We start from the raw sequence: 24,410 nt of genomic DNA, 5'->3' as shown, positions 1-24,410 counted from the left end.
TTGAAACATAATGCAATAGCAGAGTTATTTTGGGCCGTAGATGATGAAGGATTTTTTAATAGCTCACATTTGTAGAATATTTTACTTACTTTTGTGTTCTTTGGTACTCTCATCCTTGAAAATATTATTATTCTACTGGCTTCATTTTTGTATCTGTATCTACAACACCTACCACAGTGTCAAGCTCAGTGAGTTATTTAATAAATATCAATTAGAAAAAGGAAAAGGAATAATCAATGAGTATAGTGTGCTAAGCACTTTAAAAATAGCTTCTCATTTGAATATTTATTTCAACTGATTATTTGATTGACCCTCTTATAAGAATGAGGAAACAGGGCGCCCTTTAGGTAATATGATTTGACAAAAGGTGCTCAGCTAGTAAGCAGCCAAGCTGAAACACAAACCCTACTCCTAGGAGTCCAAATCTCTTTCCACTCTCTCAAAATTTCAGGGGCAGGCATGTGCAGTACTGAGCATTCCACAGTGGATCCTAAAGAAGCAGATAAATAAAAGGATCTGGAGGTGTGGATCAATAATGACATGAACCATAAAAAGGACACAACCTCAATTAGTCTCCCTCCATCCCATTCTGTTTAATTGACAAGATTAAAGGTCACTAAATGGTCCCTGAAATCCCTTCAGCTCTCAATCTACATTCTTGTGACCTCCCTTTATTAATAGACTCAATGAGTATGTTGGTCATGAGAGATGGATTCAGATTGGCTGGAGACACTGATAGATGGCATGTGAAGTGCTGCATGACCAGGTGTACAGAGTGCTCCAGCATCTGAGTAACTGGTTAAAAATAAAATCAACAGATGTGGACGAAGTAAGGCAGGAAGCCCTGGAAGAGCAGATAGATAGCAGTAGAGTATGGTTTGCTGATGGTTGCTGAGTCATTCTAGTGCTCAGATTTGACTGCCTTTTTTCCCCAGTGCCATGACAGAAAGCAATATATGAGGGAACCCAATCTGGAGCAGTGCAGAAGGCCATTGGGAGCAGTTGGCTAGGACGATGAAAGCAAGAGCAGAGAGCAGTATCTGACAGGTAGTAGGTCTGTTCTATGGCACTTTAGAATGTCTTGAAAACATATAAAAGAATACTTTATATTTTTACATACTGCTTTTTTTTTAATTCCCAAATTGACTTTTTCTCTGTTCTCTTATTTGATCCTCAGAACAATCCTGAGAGAAAGATAATGCAAATATTTCTATCTCCATTTCACAGATATAGTCTCAGAAAGAGTAAATTCTGAACTCTTATGTGCATATTTCATGAGTTGTAGAGGCAAGGATCTAATTTAGGCTTTGTTATTCCTTTCCCCTTATAAGCTGATGCCATATTGATATTAAATTAAAGGAGATTAGTATTTTAAAGAATAATGGCTAAATGAGTCACAAAATCTCACTTCTGGTAGTTTAAGAATCAATACATTAAGACTTAACTAAAATGAAATAAATTAGGCTAATTTTGTATAATATGAGCTACCCTATATTGATCCATTCAAATATAACATATATATTAGAATTTATGTCTAAATTCATATGCCAAAGATAAATAATTTTCATGCTTTTGATATACATATTACAAAATATCACTAGAATTTATATTACCATATGGGGGGTTCACAGAGCAGTATTTCCTATATTGACCATCTGTTGGTCAGTAAAATTAATGTGACATGATATATAATACTTTAAAATAGTTAAATAACCACAATATTAATGTTAAAATGGAATAGCTTTTCAACAGAAATTAAGTTACATTCATTTTTAAATTTTATTGATTATTTAAATTTGGGAGAAATTTTGGCAGACAAAAGTTTTCCAGACCTTATTCCCCACTGTAAGAATTAAATTTTAATGGTTTGACTAAAGTATATGAAGATTGTAAATAATAATGGTGGTTGCTGATTCAAAGTAATATTACTCAAAGTTGAAATGACTTTAATGGTTTTTATTTACAAAAAAGGTAGAAAGTGTGAGAGCAGAGAAATGCGAAAGGGTAGAAAAACATCAGCCTATCTAACTAAATAATGCTATAATGCTCCAGTGCTCGACTCAGCCAGGACTTGTTGACCTGCAATGGGAATTAAACCCTCTCCAGAAGATAGGAAGGGAAAGCCAGCTATCCACTCACCCAAATCCCCTCCAAGAGGCAGATCAAGACAATGACTGGAGCTGAAGGTAACTCCTGAGAACAACTTTCTCCCTTGAGCTGACCTTCTTCATGAAGCTGACTTCCTTCTTGGAGTCTACTCCCAGGCCCAGAAATTCAGGGCCTTTTACAGTGGCTTCTTGTCCCTTCCCCTCTTCATAAGGGCCAATCACAGCTTCCAAATTGCCCAGCACTGCCTAGGGGACAATGTTGGTGGGAACCAATTCTCACCTTCTGGAGAGTGAATACTCATCAAAAGGGTTCACAGATTCCTGGCTGATTGAGGTATGAATTCTCATTTCCTGGCTGATTGAGTTGAAAGGGTAGAGAGCTCCTCCAGCTAGTGCTAAGTAGGGTGTTCTAGCTTTTGTTGATTCAATTCAAAAGTAGACAAAGGGCAGTTAATCCTGTATTCACAATCTAGTGAGGTACTAAGTAGGGGTACTTAAGTTATTATTAACCAAAGTATTAACTCAAAATAGAGAAAGGGAATAAAAGATTCCCTTTCACAAGTGTAAACTCAGAATAGGCTAAGAGAATAAAGAATTCTCTTTTCAAGCCACTCTCCTCTCAGATTTCTGTCATTTTTGTCTATTATCTGTAAGTAGCCTTCATATAACAATCTCCTACTTAACAAGCTAGGGGTCCACTGGATAATGTCCAGAGAGTAGAGTCAGGAAGACAACTTTCTGGGTGCAAATCTAGCCACAGGAATTTACTCTATATGTGACCCTGGGCAAGACACTTAATGTGAAAGACCTGCTTTTGTAGGACAGGGATCTTTGGGGGCATGGGGTGTTGGTGCAGTTGAATGAGTACAGCCAGAGATTCAGCTGGTATTCAGAGGCTGTCCTAGTGCCATCTGCTGACTTCTTTATTTATATTTTTTCTTTCTTAAGGTTACGTACAGGGTTGGCATGGATATTCCATAATCAACATAAGTTTTTTCTTGGAGATAGTGAACAAGCCTTGTTACCAACAACTTTGTTACTAACTTTTCAAGGTGTGTTTACTTTTCTCCTTGACTATGAGATGGAGAAAGCAGTCCCCATCAGTGGAATGGGACATACCAGCCTTTGAGGGCAATTTCTCCATTTATCATCCATTGTTAACTATCGAATCAGGGAGGGCAGAGAGTTGGCCTGTTTTTGCAGGCACTCGTGTATCTAAATTAGGGTTTTAAAATCTTTAACATTAACTCACTATTTGCTGGTTTGTTATAGAGAGACTCTAGGGGAATTTCTGTATTATTACATATAAAGGTGGGGCTTTTCCTAGGAGTTTGTAGGGGGCATGTAAAGGTTCTAATAATAACCTTTAGTGTTCTTCTGTATATCCCTGGGGCTTAGTGGGGATATTGATCACTAATTAGGGAGTGTTGATAAGAAAAGAGTCACATAGGGAGGCCTAGGTAGAAATCCATCCTCCAGTAAATCTTGCCTTGCAGATTTCAGGGGTTCATGGATAACCTTGTCATTGATGTGAACTTAATGGCCTTTGGCAACTTAACCCTGTTTGCCTCAGTTCCTCGTTAGTAAAATGACCTGAGGAAGAAAATGATAATCTACTCCATTATCTCTGCCAAGAAAACACCAAATCAGGTCAAAAGGAATCAGATATGACTGAAATGATGGAGCAACAATAAAAACAACCATAATCCTTTTCTGTCTCTCTTTCCCAGTTGCTTTTTTTCGAGTTTCTCTTGGGACTTCTGAGGAGAATCTGTTTTCTCTAGTGAAATTTATTTGCTGTTAATAAGTGTGACTGAGTCAATAGTAGAAGGTATTACTTTAAGTTGGAAGGAATCCACTATAGACCAGGAAATGAGAGGATGATAGTAATAATAAATTAATATTTATGCAGCACTCAATATGAGCCAGGCATTATGCTGAGCACTTTATAATTACTATCTCATTTGATCCTCACAACAAGCCTAGGATGTAGATGCTGTTAATATATCCTCATTTTATATATAAAGAAACCGAAGCAAAGAGAGATTAGATAACTTGTTCAGGATCAAAAACGTAGTATCTGAGGCTGAATTAGAACTCTGGCCTTTCTGACTTCAATGATCTATTCACTATGCCACTTCTAACAAATAAAACATCCATTTGCAGTTCTAAAGTATATTACTATTATAGGCTATGGCTTCATTTGCTGGGAAGTCATAGAAAATGGCTATGCCATTTTTAAAATTATATTTCAGATGAAAGATTCATTCCTAGATCCAGTTAAAATTTAGTTTATACAACTCACAAAATGAAGCACTTAAACCCTAAGGCATTGGTCATTCTAAAATTCTCAGTTTAAATTTTACTAACAAAATGCAATTATTAGTGTATATTAAGCATTGTAAGCAAAAATGTTTTGTATTGATATTAGAGATATTATAAAAAAGAATTTTTCCCAAAGATGTATAGCCTCATGAAAATAAGAATTTCTGTAAAGTCGGGAAATAATAGGCAATAAAAATATTAATCATTAACTAAAGCTAACAATGGCTGAAATTATTTACAAAATATTGCCTAAATATTGTTTGAAAAACAATTATTTCTATAAAACAACTGTGAGAGGTTAGTCTAAAGAATAAAAAAAAGATGAAAGAGATTTTCAAAAAAAGAAACCTGGAAAAAGTATATTTCTATATGCAGGTGTACAAGGAAGATTTTTTTAATAAAGATGCCAGAAATTCTACTGACAATAAATAAATATATTTTAAAACTATCTTTGAAAGAATACACAAAAACAACAGAGTAATTAATTTCTAATTTTATAACTTATTTCATAGAATTCCTTTACAGGGAATTATATTTTATTAAAAAATATAACAACCTTCATAGTTAAAAAAAATTAATTTGGGAAAAATGGGAATATCTGTTTCAAATTCTGAGTAAGATTTTACAAATATACACTTTGGCAATCCTCCTCTATTGATTTAATTCATTACCTTGTTAAAAATATTATGTGAAAATATTTAGTATCCCCTCTGGAATTACTCTTACAAATCCCACTTGTTTGGGCACATTGATTCCCTAGGCTTCTACTTCTAATCCCCTTAGAGAAAAGGAGGAGAACTGCAAAAGGTTGAGATTTTTAATACTGTTATTTAGATGTCCCCACTTTCTGTAGCTTGCAAAATATCAATCAACTGTCACAAATTGGGCTGTTCAAAGAAGAAATTACTGAAAAAGGCCAGAAATTACAAAAACAACCAACCAAAAAAAAAAAAACCCATCAAAACCAAATGACCAAACCAAAAAAAAAAAAATACAAAACAGAAACAATCCAGTCTCTCTGAACACAAACTTAAAGGACAGGATAATAAGTCACATTATTTTAAAAAAAACATGCATGCATTTAAGGATTTCCGTGTGATTTCTGTAAGTGGCAATACTTTTCTCCCTTCATAGAGACCCCACCAAATTATCCTTGGAGCATGGCATTATGATGGAACAATGACTTGTTCAACAGCACAGGCATCTTTCATGGCAGACTTTCTTGACTGCTGTAGTAGTCAGTCTACTGCTGGGCTTGTTATAGTCATTCAAGCATCAGGGCTGGCTCCTCACTAGACTTGGTACTGTGACTTCCCTATCCAGGGTAGTCTGCTACCCACTGCAGTTATTGAGTAATCCTCTGAAAGCTCTTCAGAACTTTGAAGCCCAGAAGATTGAAAACTCATCAGTTACATCTCTAGGTACTCATTCACTTACAGTAAGGAAAGAATGAACATAGAAGGCAAAAAGAAAGAGGTGTCAGAGCACTGTATGTTACAGGCATGTGGCAAGCAGGTGGGAGGGAGAGTCTATTGGTATTCCCCCACCTGGTGCCTTATAGCAATCCTCATCATTTAAAGTTCTCAGGGAAGGGAGTGGGAGATTGCCAATCAGTTCTTTTGTTTCCTAACTCATTTCTGGCTCAGCTGTCAATTCAAAGTTTTCATGAACATTAAAGTATGCTGATAAAGCAAACCAAAAAAGAGTTTATCTGGAAAAGCTCTAATGTGGGAGAAAGGATCCCCTCAGTTATTCCTTTCTGGAAGGCGACTCAGCACATAGTGACTTGGAAACTCAACAGGACATATTATACTAGCCTTTCCCACTTCTTCAAAATCATAATGCTTTTCCTCTGAAAATATCCCCTAGAATGATGTGTCATACAGAGGTGTTTGCATTTCATCTTCCCCAATGGACTATGCCCCTTTAGAACAAAGATTGTTTTTTGTCTGACTCTGTATCCTAAGCATTTAGCACAGTGCCTGACATTGCTTAATGCTTAAAAAATGCTAGTTGACTGACTCACCAGGAATGACAGATTTGTATATCCTCTAAGGACAGGACCCTCACTGGCAAATCCCCAACTTACTGAAACTACTTTAAGTTTTTGAAAATAAAGAATTTATTTTTGACTTTATTCAAATTGTTGCTAAGTCACTTTAATCCTGGAAAATAGTTTGCATAGTTACACTGTCTACTTCAAAATATTATTGTGAGGGTAAGTGATCTGTAAACCTCAAAGATCTTTGTGCATATAAATAATCATTATTATTATATTACTATAACATTCCATTTTCATCATCATACAAATTTCACAAAAAATTCCTTGGTGAATTTTGCCTTAGATTACCAAAATTTCTTCCCTTTCTAATAATTACACTTAACAACACTGTCTTCACAAATCCTTGAGGTTTGTTATATCAATATTGATATTACATCCTTATATTGTCTCTTCTCTGCTTTACTTGCTAACTTATTTGCCTTACATTTTCATGGTCTTAAGGCAGAATTTTAATTTTTCTCAGGACTAAACTGAGGCAAGATTGGTGAATACTATTAAAATAGCTTAGGAAATGTCACCTACATAATATTATATGCTTTTTTTCATTCACAGAAACTTGGATTGATTTATATTTTCAAAAGCAATATCTGCTAATTAAATTATGTTATCAAATTATCAGGAGTAAAGGGTCATTCTCCAAGGGTTTAACTTACTAGTCTTAATAGGAGAATTTGAAATATTAGGAAATAAAACAGGCTAAACTCAGTTTTGCTTTGTTTTTAAAATATGGATATTATGGTTATATGTGTTTATATAGTGTCCCAAAGGCTTAATGAAGTTTTAATTTTTAATAGCTAAAAACTGCAGTAAGACTAAGAAAACCTAAATATTTCTTATTAATAACAGGTAATAGGAAACATTTATATGGTGCCTATGTGGCAGGCACTGTGCACTTTACAAATGTTATCTTTTTTGATCTTCAAAGCAACCCTAGGAAGTAGGTACCATCATTATCTCCATTTTACAGATGAGGAAACTGAGGCAAACAGAAATCGAAGTGTCTTGTCCAGGTTTACATAGCAAGTAAACATCTGAGGCCAGATTGGTGCTCAGGTTTTTTTGACTCCAGATCCCATTCACTGTGCTACCTAGCTGCCCACTTACTTGATGAACTTCATTTTATTGAAAATAGGGTGCCTCCATAGTTGTATAACCACTGACAATAAGTCAAATCCTCCCTTAAATAAGGGGAGAAAACCCAAGTTACAATCAGACCTGTGGGCTGGAAAATAAGGTTGGCATGACAAATATTAACACTTTCAATAGTAAACATTCTTCAGAAATTATGAAGTCTCCTCATGAGTTTTGGACTTTCAAAAAGGATTAACCAACAAACATTATACATTCATCTGCTTTTCAAGAGAATTGTGAGCTGCTTTTATTTGCATCAAAAACCAAGTTGAAACTTAAAAAATATAAGTATGGGAAATTTTTATCAAGCTAATGTTTTGTTGAAAATATTGTTATTTCACCAACAAAAAGAAACAGAGATATAGTAAATGTAAAGAAAGTCTTGATAGAGTAGAAGATGATACTTCCCACCTCATTAACATAATTTTTCTGATATAAACTAATAATCATTCTATCAAGGACCAAATTCCCCCTTTGCGAGGAGTGTATGATTTTTTTAGTGGCAATTATAACTATACTTAGGGTTTTTTTCCCTTTCCCCCACTTTTTTTTAAATTTTATTTTAAACCCTTAACTTCTGTGTATTGACTCATAGGTGGAAGAGTGGTAAGGGTAGGCAATGGGGTCAAGTGACTTGCCCAGGGTCACACAGCTTTCCCCCACTTTTTATGTGACCAAGTATCCTGATTTTGCCCAGGATGGAAATTTAGTGATTATCCATGGGCCAATCATATTACAAATAAGCACTGAAGCTTTTTATTACTTAATTTCTAACTTGCATTGGTTCATCCCTCTTTAAGCAGCCTTCTTAGGCACCCCTGTATTACCGGGTGTCTGACAAATTGGTGTCAGACACTGTAGATACCCAATCAGCTTAGTCCTACTGCAGCTCAGAACTCAAGTAATTCCTTAACCTCAGCCTTCCCTGTAGTAGGTATTTCAGAGATCCACCACCACACCTAGTGTCTATACCTACTTTTCTGAAAAATACTATTACATTTATTACATCAAGTGATGTATTTATACACACAGTTACTCTTCTCTCGCTCTTTGGCACAGAGGCATGGTGGATATTTTTGATTCCCAAGTCAAAGTGATAATATGAGAAACAATATGGAAAAAATACACACTTATTTTTTGAGCTCAAATCATTGCCTACCTTATCTCTAGCTCAAGCTGTTGACTATATTAACTCTAGTACCATCCCCTCTTAAAATTTTGCTTACAAAATATAGGAAGACAATCTCAAATCTTTGCTCATTTTGACTGTGAATATATAAAATAAAATGAAAAAAGAAACAACTAAGTAACAAAGATTTGGGGAAGAAATTACAGATAAGACTGGAGGGTTCTAAAACCTTAGTAAACCAATTATTTGGATCATTGAAACAGACTTTAGCTGTCTAAATCATTGAATTGAGACAGGTGTTGGGCTAATCCAACTGCAGTAATTAACTCCAGGGTCTCTTTGGGGATGACTCTTGGCAGCTGCTAGCAATGTAGTTTTTGGCTACAAAATCCCACATTAGTTCATGCCCAATTAGATCACAGGTCATAGAGCTAAAGAGGACATTAAAGATCACATATCTCAACCCCCTCATTTTTCAATGAGCAAACCAAGATGATTGGGTCACCAAAGCTTCCCATATTGTAGAGCTAATAATTTCATTTAAAAAATTTATCAGGTTTGACCATTAAAGATTACATTTGAGTTTTACATTTGTGTTTAATACTTATCTGAGCTAGCTACATACTTTAGGTATAGATGAACTTGATAAATTCATAGTGAGAAGAAATGATGCAAAATTAAGATAATATGACCAAAGTTATGAATGCTGATTGCCATATAGGGAGCTTTCTCCATATAGATATGCTCTTCATGAATAACGTCACATGCAATATAAATGAAGACTAGATGGAAGCTAACTTTCACAGGAAAGTCTCTAGCAGTATTTTTGCAAAAGTATAAGCTGTTGGGGCAGCTAAGGAGCTCACTAAATAGAAAGTTAGGCCTAGAGTTGAGACATTTTAGGTTAAAATGTGACCTCAGACACTTCCTAGCTATCTTACCCTGAACAAGTCACTTTACACTAATTATCTAGCCCTTACCACTCTTCTGCCTTGGAACTAATCAATTCTAAGACAGCAGGTAAGGTGGTGGTGGTTGTTTTTTAAAGAGAAAGGATAAACTGTTTTCAAGTGTTTTAAAGCCTGTCTTAAAGTCAATTAAACTTGTTCTTCTTTGCCCCAGAAAGAAGATAGAAGAGCAATGGAAGTTTTAAAGGACAGATAAATACTTGAAGCAAATAAACATTTCATAAGTGCTGCCCAAGAGTGAAATGAGTTATCTTAGGAGATAGCAGAAATCTAAAGCAGAAGGATATCATAGATGGCATTCTTAGTCATGCACTAGATAGCCTCTAAATGTCTTCCTATTTGGAGATTTCTTGATTTGGGAATGCATTTAATGGTCCAGTTTATTTTCTTCATTCTTTTGGTCTCTTCTTTGGGATGATTGATTTGCCTTACTTGAATCTCTCTGAGAAATACTGATAATGAGTCAGTATATTTGTTTTTACCCATTTCCCATTTCCCTAAATGGAAGTGTTGTCATAGCACTCACAGAAAACAGAAGACAGGGACACTGTTTACCTAAGATGAAGACATTTCAGTATCAACTGTCTGCATATAGTCATATTATTAATAGTTTAGAGTCAAAGTCAAATTTAATACCATATTAGGAAAACAAGGCATAAAGATGGGAAGACAATGAGTTTTATACCTTTCTTGATTAACTACACAGAGAATTGTTGAACAGTGATCTCTACAGTTTCATCTTTGAGATACGTTTTCTAAATTTGACATGTGTATGGGAAATAATTTAAAAAGAGCTTCTAAGGACACCAATTATTCTCCTCAAAAATGCTTTTTTATAAATCAGTAACTGTCAATACAGTGAGATCTTATATTACCTAAAAACTCCCTGTGTCACTGTAATTGTCATCTAATTCAAAAATAATTTGTGAAAGCCTTCACTCTTTGTGTTTTTCTCCAAGTTAATTCATGCATAGGCCATCCTAATTTTTTAAAGAGATGAGAAGGATGGCAAATGAGTCAACAGTTGCTGTTATCTACTTTGTCAACTTTTAAAAATAAAAATGTCTCAGATATAAGTGGCTTCTGAGTTTAAAAAATAATCCTTAATGAAATCACCATTCCACTATCTCTGACAAGTAGTCATCAGACCTTTGATTTAAGACTTTTCATGATAGATAACCAATTGGTCTTCTTCATAAGGCAGTTCTAAATATTAGGAAACTTTAGCACTTTTAAAGTATAAGACTAGCAGCAATGCAATGATCCAGGACAATTCTGAGGGATTTATGGAAAAGAATGCTACACATATTCAGAGGAAGAACTGCAGGAGTGGAAACAGAAGAAAAGCAACTGTTTGAACACATGGGTTGAGGCAGACATGATTAGGGATTTTGATTAGAAACTACCACACCAATGCAATGATCAACAATTTGGAAATAGGTCTTGATCAATGACACATGTTAAAACCAGGGGAAATGCGCATTGGCCAGGGGTGGGGGGAGGGCGAGGGGTGAAGGGGAAAGTAGGAGCATGAATCATGTAACCAATGTTAACTTTACTAAAAAATGAATATTAATAAATGTTTAAAAAAACCAATTTAAAAAACAAAGTTCAGGAGTATGACAAAAAAAAAAAAAAAAGGATATCAAGGCTATCCACCACATGGAAGAAAGAGATGGAGTCTGAATACAAATTAAAACATACATTTCTTTATTTTTTCTCTATGAGTTTTTCTCTCATGCAAGTAATATGTTTCTTCTTTCACAACATGAGGAACTTGGAAATATGCAATTTATGATAATATATGTACAAACTACATCATATTAGCTACTGCCGTGGGAAGGAAGGAAAAGTAGGAGGGAGGAAGAGAGAGAGAACATAGATTGCAAAATTTTAGAAAATAAATATTAAGGAATTGTATTGACAAGTAATCTGAAAAATTAAAATTAAAATTAAAAATTAAAAAGCTTCATAAGGTCACTGTAGCTTCTAAGATTAAATTCTTCTCTCTGTCATTTAAAGATTTTAACCTGGTTTCTGCCTATCTTAACGTATTCCTTCCATGCTATCTACCTTCCATACAACCTGATCTACTTCCTGTCCCTCATACCCATTGCATTTTGTTTCCTCTTTCTTACCTTTATGAAATCCATTGTCCATACTTGGAATGTTTTCACTCTTCTGATTCATTCAAAACAGCTCTGGTGATTGTTCCTTTTAAAGACCTTTTTCTGATCTCTCTAGTTCTTCTCTAGTTCTTAGAGCTGTCTTCCCCCAGTCCCCACATTAAAGTACTTACAGAATATATGTATATGTGTATCTGTATATAAATAATGGGTACTTATTTGTATCCATTTTATTTCATAGAAGGATATAAACTTTATAGCAGGAATTATTTCATGTTTGCTTATGTTGGCACTATGTTGACTCAAACACAAAAAGTGCTCAAATACACTGGATGAATTGAATTTGTTACCTTTTTTCATTCAATACTAACCTTCTTTATAACTAAGAGAGTCGCCTAAAAGACTAAGGGATGGAGTGACATGTCTAGAGTCATACAACCAGTATGTGTAAGAGGCAGAACTTGAACTAAGATCTTTCTAGCTCTTGGGCCACCTTAGCTCTCTATTCACAGTGACTTGCTGCCTCTATCACTGGGTCATTCGGGCTATTAATTCAGAGGTTCACTTTCATTAATAACTTGATTTTTAGAAATAGTTCAAAGAAGCACTTATTTATACAAGATAACTCCCAATCTTAGCCAAGAAGCATCAAATTAGCTACCCAATTCCATTTACATCTAAATCTTCACTATTAAGCCAGGCTGAGCTGTGGACTGGAGAGGGACTTAAAAGGAAATACTGGTATGTTTTCCTTTCTTCTCATAGTGATTTAAATCATGCCTGTACTATATCTCTTTTGTGGGTTGACTTTTTAGCTCCTTGCTTAAGCACTGGATCTTTTAAAAATAAATCACAAGCACTGACTTGCACTCACTTCAAGTCTCATGCAATATAGCAGAGTAAGCATAATGTCCAAAGCATTTGATTATATTACTGGCAACGAGAAGGAAAATGTGCTAGAAATTAAAATGAGGTAGGTTAGAAAAATACAAGTTTTGAAACTCTACTAATGTATTAAAAAGAGGTTTAAGTGTGAAGTTATAGAACGAATAAGTTGTATTTATTACCTATTATCTTAGAATAATAATTTCTTATTGCCATATTTAAGATGATAGTTTATGTATCTTATCCAAACTCAAATGTACCTATTATTTTCAAATATTTTTATGAAACAAATATGGCTAATTTCATGTATATTATCTCTATTAAAACATACTCTAAGAAGTGAGAGTTTAGCATTTATGAATTTTAATTTCTAATACTCTATCTCTGTTTGGGAAAAAGAAAGAGATGTCCATCTTCTATTTTTAAGCAGTTGTATTAATTTAAAAAAATACTTTCAGAGTACGGTACCTTGAATTTCATGCAGATTGGCCAAGATCTTTTTCCTGAAAAACAGCACAGCACATCTCAATGCAATTCAAAGATATGATTCACAATTCTCAAAATTTATTTCCTAAAATGATTTCCATTTACCTTATTAGAGGAGCAAATCATTAAACCAATCCCAAAGTCAGACTTAGTTGGTCAATACTTATCTAATTGCAGTAATAACAACAATTGATGCAGAGGAAAGAATGCAGTATTTTAAGTCACCTGGGTTGAAATATAATCTCAGCCTTTTATTACCTTTTATGATCTTGAGTAACAACCTTATCCCCTTTTGGCTTCAGCTTCCTTAGGTATACAGTGAAAAATAATAGACTACTTCTAAGATTTCTAGCTCTAAATCTATCTTTTATATAAATGTTCTAATATAAATAATGGAAAGATAGCTTATTCATTGGGCAATAGCAGTTAAAGAAATACAAATACATCCATATAATTCAACTGTAGTTCTATCTCAGACTTGAGCCACTAAATTAAAAAAAAATCAAATAGACCTTTGCTAAGCTTGTTCATAATATTACAAACTGTCTTCTGCTTCTTGACTTCTTTAGGGGCTATTTTTTTATACAAAAGGAGAAAAAAATCATCAATCTCTTCTGTTTAGGATGTTGACCATTCAATCATGCCCATACTTTTGCATTTTTTAATATTCATGATGAGCCAGAAGGCCTTTGATACATTTCCTTTATTTTCCTGTAGTCTTCTTTCTCTTCATGGTAAAACAGAAAGATAAATAAATAATATTGTGATCATGCATTGGGCAAGTCTACTTTTAACTCTCTTCCCATAATAACTGGTTTCCCTGAGATTGCGTTTTTGTCTCAACACTAGAGTTTATTTTCTACTAAGTGTCATTTACCCAATAAATATTTCACCTCTGATAGTCATAGATATGACCAACTCTATGCTCATTTTATACAACTCTTTAAGTTTATAGCAAGGACGGAACCTTCGGGATGATTTAATTCAACCTTCTCATTTTGTCATTACGAATATTGAGACTGAAAGGTAAAGTGAGACTTTACTGAGTAGTCCAAAGTTACCCAGGTAAATGGTATGAAAGAGAATTGGGTCTTGAATGCAGTCCTGCCAAGTCCAAGGCTCGTGTTCTTCCAATACATCAAGCAATCTCTCGATGTGTTTCTTATCCAACTCATACTTATTGGAATGTAACTCAATAAAACACTTCCAAACAGAATATTCAAAAATCTTGGTTCCCCTTCACACTATATGGAAGTCATACCTGTTCCTGAGTAGAAGAGGATTTTCCTTTTATGCTCTAGTATTAAAAGTCACAGCGTTACATCTATTTCTCAAATAAGGACCATTTTTGGTACTACCGTGTGTAAGTATGGAGAAACATTTCACTACATACATATGTAAATATACATTTGGAGTCTATGAATAACATATGTTGTTGTGTTTTTTTCCCCAGTCATATATCATGGTGATGCTACTGAACCAGGAGACCATGTGCTATGAGTTGTTTTTCCAGTAGTGTTGATAGATTACACTGAGTCATCCTCGAGTTCTTGTCTGAATTGCCTGGTGACCCATAGCATACACTGTGAGGTGATTGGCTGGGGTTAGAAGTGCAGCCTATAACCAGGAAAGTTTTTTTTTCATTGTGTGAAGCTAAGTGGCCCATATGGGGATTGAATATGAAACCTTGGCCTCATTAGCTCCATGCTGTAGCCAGCAGGGCTATATATAGTCTGTGTTTTAGAAATGTACACATCTCCTGCCTTCCATCCTTGTGTTTTATGTTAAAAGATGTAAAACTCCCCTGATTAGTAATTCTAGAACTTAAATATCTTTACAGCCAAGTTCTCTGCTGTTTTAATTTTGGGGAGGGTTTTGTTTAGGACTTTCTTTGTTGTGTTTTGACAGGATAGAGCAAGGGTAGCCTGTTAAATGCTGGCTAAGATGATGGCATACAAAGGTTTCAAATTGATTCAAGTGCTGAGAACAGCAAAATGTTTTCATTATTTAAATAACCACAGGCTGCCAAATGAATCATAAAGGGAGCAGCATGTCCTGTGCCAAGGTGTCACTTTCATTAAGTGAGAGATTGCACCTGAAGGACAGTTTAATTTGCAGCTGCGGAAAATATTTGAACAAAGTGGTACTGTTACAAGTGGCAGGTGTTGCACCAAAGTACATTTTTCCAGGAGATGCCAACTCTGGGGTGAAAAGCAGCAGAATATCATGAAGGGGGAAAAAGGGATGGAGGGGGAAAGGGCATATTTACTATTATTATTAGGAATAAGATTGCATATTTTATTTCATGTGATAGCACTAAGTACAAGATTCTTCAATGTGATTTTTTTGGTTCAGCTCATTCGGTGTACTCAGAAATATGCAATACAGGCAAAGACAGAGGTTTGTTCCCTGGAGGCTCACTATCAAAGCTAGACAGATCAGAGAAAGGGTTCCAATTGTATTTACCTTTCAGAGTGTTTACACTATGGTTTCATGCTGGAGAGATTAATGTACTTTGATCTTGCTTAAATGGATTTTGCCACTTTCTTTTGAAGTAGAGTTTTCCAATGTCCTTTCACATTAACTTCCTGATTCAAATCACAAGGAGTTTTTACAAACGGTACAAACTTCAAGTTTTTGTTAAGCCATTGTCATCAGGGATTAAGAAACAAAATCCATGGAGGAGGGAATAAAATTGCTCTGTGGAAAGAAACTTGCTGAATAGGAGTGCTGTAACTGCTTACATTATTAAAAGATCTGTGAATTTGTGTCAATTATTTGGGGTGAATTTGGTCATGTTGAAAGCAGCAATTTTTTATCTGCAGACCGGAAGTGGTCATACCCATCTTTAATGGATTGCAGAGCAGTGAAGTTTAATTTGAAAAACACTTTGTTTATATTTTCATTTCTGATTCGCATTCATTACGAATAGCTTCTACTGTGAATACTGTGGACTTTCCTAAGAATCTAAGTTAATTAATAAAGATATCAAATTCAAGTGAGCTTTTGAAAGCCTTTCCATGAGGAGTTTAATACAAGATAAATTATTGTACTGTTTTCTGAATGATGATAATGCTTGACACCATTAGTGTTCATATTGTTTTTTCAGCCTGATGGAAGGGTTTCCACTTTCTTTCTGGATATGCTTAATATTGTTGTTCACATCTAATGTGGAAAACTAACTATTGTTTAAGATTAATAAGTTGGATATTCTCATATCTCTATGTAATCAAAGAAAATCAGGGGGAAAATAGTACCTGGTTGCACTCAATCAGGAGGAAAGAGTAGTTTGTTAATTGAAGTTAACTAAAGAGTAGTTTGTTAATACTTTAAAACAATAATTTCTATGTCATTTTACACATTTAGTGAGAGTAATCTATAAATTTGATTTAAGTAAATTAATTTAGAAACACTTTGAAAAATGATAAGATTTTTGAAAACAAGTAAAGGTGATAACTAGAGAGGAAGGAGATAAATAAGATTTGAAAAACCAAACCAATAAATAAAACAGTCAAATTGAAAGAGAAATGAACATTCATTGTGGGAAGGGAGAAGAAGAAAGACATTAAGATAACTTTACCTCAATTATGCCAGAAATGAATAGCAACAAACTTGTTTATAAATTATAACTAATATACAGAGAAGCTTTTGTTAAAAATAGACTTTTTTCATATCCTGAGAGCATTAGGAAAAAGTGTTCTACATGCCTTCCCCCACCAAAAATTCAGAGCCATGGATTCCTACTTGGAAATTATTCCTGATCAATCCTCAAAATATTATGTAATGCTGGTATACTACATTTTGAATAGATAAAACTCAGATTATATTTTACTCCTTTTCAACATGACTCAATGATTATGTAATCCATTGTATTCCTGAATAATTAAAAGAGGAAGTAGGGCAGAGTGGCCAGATGAAACATACTATGCTAAGGGCTAAAATACATATTAAAATATAATAGAATCTCAGAGGTTGTCTATTTCAAATCTACCTGAGCAAGAGGCCCCTCAACATTTCTTCAAAGTTGACAAATTGTCATCTAGCTTTTTTTTTGGTGGGGGGACACCTCCAATGATGGAGAGCTCATTGGCTTCCAAAGCAACTTATCCTACTTTTGGATAGCAGATTGTTGGGAAGTTTTTTCTTACACTGAGCCAAAATCAACCCCTTGTCCAGTTCTTACCCATTGCTCTCAGTTCTCCCCTTTGGTGCCAAGGAAAATATGTTGAATTCCTCTTATATTCAAGCCTTTCAAATACTTAGAAACAACAGCCATGTCTCCTAAATCTTTTCTTCCCTAGGCTAAACAATGGACTTCTATCAACCAATGTTTCTATGGCATGCATATTTCCCAGATGATTGACACTTAAAACAAAGAACACATACTAGTGATGATTATTCACAAGGATCAGGACTTAAATTATATGAATTGTGATTACTGCAGTTCTAAGTTTGGGATGTCTTTTCGGAATAAAGTTGAAGAACCTAACTTCAGATATGGCTTCTTTTTTCCAAATAGGTCTTGATAGAAGAAATCATGGGTACAAAATATGAGCTTAATATTTATATGATGCAGTTTATATAATGTCCTGTGTTTTAAAAAATATGTACTATGATTTCTAGGTTTTTACACTCTTAAAAACGATGAAATTAAAATCATGTAAAATATTAGCCTTTAGTTACAAATTGAACTTTATATAGATGTATCATATAATGGAATACTAAGAAAAATAATTCTGTAAGTCTTTCAAAAATTTTTTCTAGAAGTATGGGTTACACTTCAAATTATTCTGTCAATAAATATACTAAGTTATAGTTATATATTCTACTTTGGTTAGCTAAAACTTGGATCATACCATACAATTTATTCAATTCGACCCACATCATTATAGAATACATTTATACTTCTGGATTGCTAAGTAGAAGGGGGAAGAGGGGTAGTGTAGTACTGTATACTCTGATGGGTAACAAAACATCTATCAAAAATGTATAGACCCTACCACACCAATGCAACTATCAACAATTTGGAAATAGGTCTTGATCAATGACACATGTTAAAACCAATGGAAATGAGCATCGGCTATGGGGGGGAGGGTGTGAGGTGGCGGGAAAGAAAGAGCATGAATCATGTAACCATGTTAACTTTTCTAAAAAATAAATATTATTAAATGTTAAAAAAATGTATAGACCCTCAGAAATGATCTATCCCCACCATCTCTAAACAAGAGGTTCCTCTACAATTCTTTCAAATTCCTTTTTTTAAAGCGTCCTCTTATAATCCTGGGCAATGCTTTTTTGTAGATTAGGAGCTGTTTCTAAAGTAACAGTCCCACTATTACATGTTCTGGGAAGCCCTATTTATTGCCATTTCCTGATGTGGCCAATTCTGTGCTTTCCTTCCTCAGTTATGTTAGAAATTAGTATTACTCAGCTGAAAGTGTGAGTAAAAAATGTACTGGTGTGGATGTTTAAAAATTGCTCATTTTTTTATGTTGGGAGTAAGGAGAAGAGATATCATTCTGTGGGGAAGGGCTACCATACCTATCTTCCTTTTTTTTTAAACATTTGCTCTCATGTTTGTTGTTGTTGAGTTGTTCAGTTATATCTAACTCTTCTTGACTCCTTTTTGGATTTTCTTCGCAAAGATATTGAAGTGGTTTGTACCAGGTCATTTTACAGAAGAAGAAACTGAGGGAAATGAGTTAAGTCACTTTACCAGGATCCTATAGCTGGTAAATGTCGATGTGAATATGAACTCGGGACAAGGAGTCTCCCTGTCCCCAAACCAGGACACAACCCACTGAGCCACCTACCTGCCCTAATTTGCTTTCATCACTTTTATAACACTCTCAATGAGAACACTGTGTTCTCATTTGATTCTAGATTTCCATAGCCTCAACACTTTTATCTCACGGTAACAACTAAGAATGATTCCTAATTGGGACATCAATATGAGAGCATGGATTTTTTTAGCTACATGTATCTCATGATGGGCATGATATTAATTGTTCAACAGCCATTGGTAGATCATTTAACATGACCCAGAGATTTGGATAGCACTTGTGAAAATGAAGATAAATGAATAAATATCTATCCTGGAGTTTATGTTCTAAAACTTGTATCAAAATACATTTGAATAATCCTATACACATAAAAATATAGGCAGAGTAAATAATCCTTATAGATAATATATTCTTTAACCTTCATTTAGAGGATGAAAAATGAAAGGTGAAAAATGATAAATGACTTACCCAAGGCCATACATACAGTTGTAGAACCAGGCATTTGGACCCTTGTCCAGTCTTCTGTCTTATGTCATCTTATGTCACACACATCTAGTGTGGCATAAGATTATAGTTTCATTTGCATGCTTTCTTTTTGGACATGTATTTCTGAGAAATTGAGACAGGTATTCTCATTCTGCTAACCATGATATCATATTCCTGTAAGAGGTTCATGATATGGTAAGTGGAAGTTTATGTCTAGACACTGAAAAATCTAGAGAACAGTAGCAAGTAAGGAACATTGGAAATAAAAAATAAAGAAGGAATAAGATTTATTTACAAGGAATCTGATAGGATAGTAAAGAAAAAATGACAATGTTCTGGATGAAGTCCTCTTTGTTCTGATATGATGTGAATTAATGTATGTACTACATTTTGTCTCTCAGATCCCAGATTCATTAGTGTCCACCTCATCCCAGAGAGTGACAATCCAGAAGATGACAAAGTCTATTTTTTCTTCCGTGAAAATGCAATAGATGGAGAGCACTCTGGAAAAGCTACCCATGCTAGAATAGGTCAGATATGTAAGGTAAGGAAACAATGCAATGGAAAAGGTTTTTCCTATAAATATTTTCTTATTACATTTTTTGCAATTTGCATAGTTATACCCTCTATTTAAAATTCTCTCCTGATGGTATGTATGTAACCTTAGATGTCATAGATATGCCAATGGAAATTAAACTCTTAGAAGTGAAGGAAGCAAGAAGTCTCACCCAACTGAATATCTTTGAATATTCACCCCAGAAAAATTTTGTGTGCATGTTCTATGAGGAAAAGCTTAGCTAAATTTTGAGATGCTAATAACCAGAAGGTTGCCTACCAAGTGATGGATTTTTTTTTGTCAGCAGTAGCCAAAAAGATAAAAGCCAAATACTAAAACATAGCTTAGAGGATTTATAGTTTGCATCACTGAACAAAGTACTCTCACTAATGAAATCACAGATACTTAAAATATTAAAAAAGTATGAATAGGAAGCAATTAATTCACGATGAAAAGTGATGATAGAGCACATATAATTGATTAAACAGCTTGGAAAATATTCCAAATATACTTTTTAAATTCACCAAATGATAGTAACTCATTTTTATTTAATGTTTTATGGCTTATTAAAAACTTTTCTCAAAACAACTCTATAATATAAGTAATGTAAGTATAAATGATAGTTTCTCCATCCTGTTAATGGAGCAAATTCAGTTCAGAGAGAGCAGTGAATTTGGCTGTAGTTTCCCAGCTGGTTAGTGGTGGGTTTTTTTGGGTCAGTCATTTTTCAGTCCCCATTGTTGGGAGGGGAAGACTTTCATGACAAAGATACTGGAATGGTTTGCAATTTCTTTCTCCAGCTCATTTTACAGATGAAATAATGGAGACAAGTAGGGTTAAGTGACCTGCCTAGGGTCACACAGTTGGTGCCTGAGGCCAGATTTGAACTCAGACAAGGAGTCTTCCTGACAACAAGCTCAGTAAGCTATCCACTGTGTCACCTAGCACCGCCTCATTGATAAGTAGCAAAGCCAAAAAATTATCCATATAGGACCAAACTCTGTGACTTCATATATTATCTTTAGCTAAGTTCAACATTATAATATGATTAATACTTATTTGCATTATCCCCACATTTTATTTAATCATCTTATTTAATCAAAATATGTACATTGAGAAGGGCAAGGAAATAACCCACCACTCCAGTATCTTTGCCAAGAAAAAGCCAAATCAGATCAAGAAGAGTCAGACACAACTGAAAAATAAGTGATTGAATACACTTTTAGACACACAGTGTACTTGGTTGGTTTTGTAGAGCTGCTTTTTTTTCTGTCATCATTTTATTCTGTGTTACAAGAGATGATCCAGTATAGGGTAAGTAATATGTATGTGAGAGACGTGTTTTAAGATGGAAAATACACAAGATAAGGCATTACCATTCAGAGTCTCCTTATGACTAAACCTCTTTTATGTTTTATTCCTTACAATTATTCTCTGTGTGCAGTTAAGGAGATGTGTCTGCTCATACAATGATTGTGCTTTGAAGATGTTTTTTCATAATTCGATTCTAATGCATCTTATTTTTGTTGTGAAGATGCATCTATACTGCCTATCAAACTGTGAAGAAATGGATTTTATTAATTTCAAAAGCTTTATCTGTAGTTACTTTAAATGATGAATAGTGCTTTTAAAAGTGTGAAATTGTTAATCCATATCTGACTTCCCCTTAGCTTGTAAAATAGGCTAAATCATCTTCAGTCATCTTTATTTACCTGCTTAGTCCTTATTTCATGTAGAAATACTATCATAACTCTACTCACCTCCTTTTAGAATGACTTTGGTGGACACAGAAGCCTTGTTAATAAATGGACAACTTTCCTTAAGGCTCGGCTTATTTGCTCAGTGCCAGGGCCTAATGGCATCGACACTCACTTTGATGAATTACGTAAGTGGCTTATGTCATTCTAAACATATTTTTTCAGACTCTCCTAAGACTCAGAAATGACAATATTTTTCTAACTTTCTTTTCCCATAGAGGATGTATTCTTAATGAATTCAAAAGATCCTAAAAACCCAATCGTCTATGGAGTATTCACAACTTCCAGGTACTAAATTTATGATATTATTTTCAAGAAAAGTTTATATTTTTAGGTACTTTCTAACCAACTGTAGCCTGTTGAAAATATCTTTCGACCATGTTTTCCTGATCTTTCAGCTTTTTTGGACTCAGTAGTTGAGGGAACCTAAGCATTTTATATATGTGTGTGAGTGCATGCAAATTATATTACATACTTACAAGTAAGGACCCTACAGGCTACTGTAAATAAAATACCTTGTTTGAAAGGCTGTCAATGTACCCAGCCAAAGGACCTTTTTATGGTTTGGGTTCCCAAAGTGTGTTCAGATGGAAATATGGAAACCTGTATTTTTAGGAAATGTTTCTAATGACATTATGAAATAAGAAAGACATCTTCAAGTGACTTATCAGTCCATCCAAAAATATAATATGGATATTCAATTTGTTTTCTTTGTTGATAACATTTAACCTGGGAGTGATGATCAAAGTCACCAAATACTCCTAGGGCAGCTGAAGCCACTCTTTTGTCAGAAATAGCTTGTTATTATTTTACTTCCCTCTGTGAGGAATCCTCAAATTAAGAAACATTTAAAGTTATTGTATGGCTTGAAATATATAATAATTTAACATTTAATTATTTTAAATATGTACTAAAATGTAATATATAATATGCCCATCAAATATGGTTTTGTTTCATGTTCTCTGCTAGAAAAATATCATATCATGATTTAGTAAATTAAAAAACAAACAAACAAACATGGGGTTCTAGTTCACTGAATTTAAATTCCTTTGTATTCTCACTACTCATACATCCTCAACTCACTATATATGGCTTCTATCTTTATCAGGTCAGTTCAATTATTTTCTTAGACATCCTCGTCATTTCTTAACGGATAAATCCAGACACTTTCCTAAATTCTCATGCTTCTTGGACATGCTGCTGCATTTATGTATTTTGACTCACAAGTTCTTCCTTATGTTCTATCTTGCTGTAATCAGTAGTGACATTGTTCACTACTGATTATCAGCCATCTATTAGCATACTTTTTCCATCTCTTCAATGATTTCTCTTTCTTTTCCTGATTCTTAGGAATGGATCTCTCTTTTTCTTCCTTTCTCTCTATGTTGTCTCCTTTGGGGATCACATTTACTATCACTGATCCAATTTTCACTTATGTGGAAATGATTCCCCAAATGAAACATCCATTCCTAGTCTCTTCTCAAACTCCAATCTTTCCAGTCCAACCACCTGCTGGATATCTCTACCTGGATGTTCTATTGGCTGTTCCAACATAAGCTATCCAAAACTCAACTCATTATCTTCACTCCTAAAATTCCTCCTCTACCTACCTCTCCTATAACTATTTCACTGATGATAGTTTCATAACGTCTCAGTCAGACCAACTTAAAAATTTGTAATCTTTGTTTTTTTTTCCTCTGTCTTACTTTCAACATCCAGTCAGCTGCAAATGTGTGGAGATTCTATATCCACTTCTCTTACCTGCCTCTCTTACCTCATTTGTAATTCTCAAAGTGCCATTGGCTGACTTCAGAACCATATCTTTTTTCCATCCATCTGTACCATATTTCACCAATTGGTACCTCAGCTTCTAGTCTCTTCCTTTTAAAATTCATTTTTCACAAATCTGTCAAATTATTTTTTTTCTGAAACATGTATGGCTGTGGCATTCTCTCATTTAAAATTATTTAGTAACTTCCTATTGCTTCTATAATATAAACTTCCAAGATTGTCATCAAAGTTCTCGAAAATACTGCCTTTCACATATTGTACTTTTTTCTTAAACTAATATTTTTCCCCAATTTTAAATTGTGAGTTCCAAATTCTCTTCTTCCCTCCTGCCATCACTCTCTTGTTCCTTCTCTGAGATGGTAAACAATTTGATTTAGATTTTACACGTGCAATCACAGACACTATACTTTCCAAACAAGGTCCTCAATCTATACCTTACTACCTTTTTTATTATTCCAATTTAGCTTAGCCTGCTGACAACATTCTCTAGGATTAAGGCTTTGCTCAGGTTTTAATCATAAAATTTAGTATTGGACAAAACATTGGAGGTCTTATAATCCAAACACCTCATTTCATAGGGAAGGACAAAGGGTTTAAGAGATTAAATGAATTCTCCAAAGTCATAAAAGTAGTAAGTAACAGAACACAAATTTAAAGTGTGCCAAATCTTCTGCCTTTTCTACTGTACTTTGCTGCCTCTTATTAATAATGCCTTCCCTGATGTTTTGTCATATTTATTTATGTATATAGTATATTCCCTTTTGGTTTTCAGCCTTTCAAGGGCAGGAACTTGTTTTGTCTCCCCAGTCTTTAGTAC

At 34.3% G+C, this 24,410-nt stretch overlaps 1 protein-coding gene across 1 annotated transcript in view; it reads left to right on the top strand.

Moving 5' to 3' along the window:
- SEMA3A (semaphorin 3A) overlaps positions 1-24,410 on the top strand; it is a 296,356-nt gene that overhangs the window by 219,459 nt on the left and 52,487 nt on the right. The window contains exons 7-9 of the mRNA XM_044677729.1: positions 19,891-20,033; positions 21,816-21,930; positions 22,021-22,090. Coding sequence (XP_044533664.1) covers positions 19,891-20,033; positions 21,816-21,930; positions 22,021-22,090 — 328 coding nt within the window. The remainder of the gene's footprint in view (positions 1-19,890; positions 20,034-21,815; positions 21,931-22,020; positions 22,091-24,410) is intronic.

Source organism: Gracilinanus agilis, chromosome 5, assembly GCF_016433145.1.
Source record: "Gracilinanus agilis isolate LMUSP501 chromosome 5, AgileGrace, whole genome shotgun sequence".
Lineage (NCBI taxonomy): Eukaryota > Metazoa > Chordata > Mammalia > Didelphimorphia > Didelphidae > Gracilinanus > Gracilinanus agilis.
This window is presented reverse-complemented; position numbering and strand designations above follow the sequence as displayed.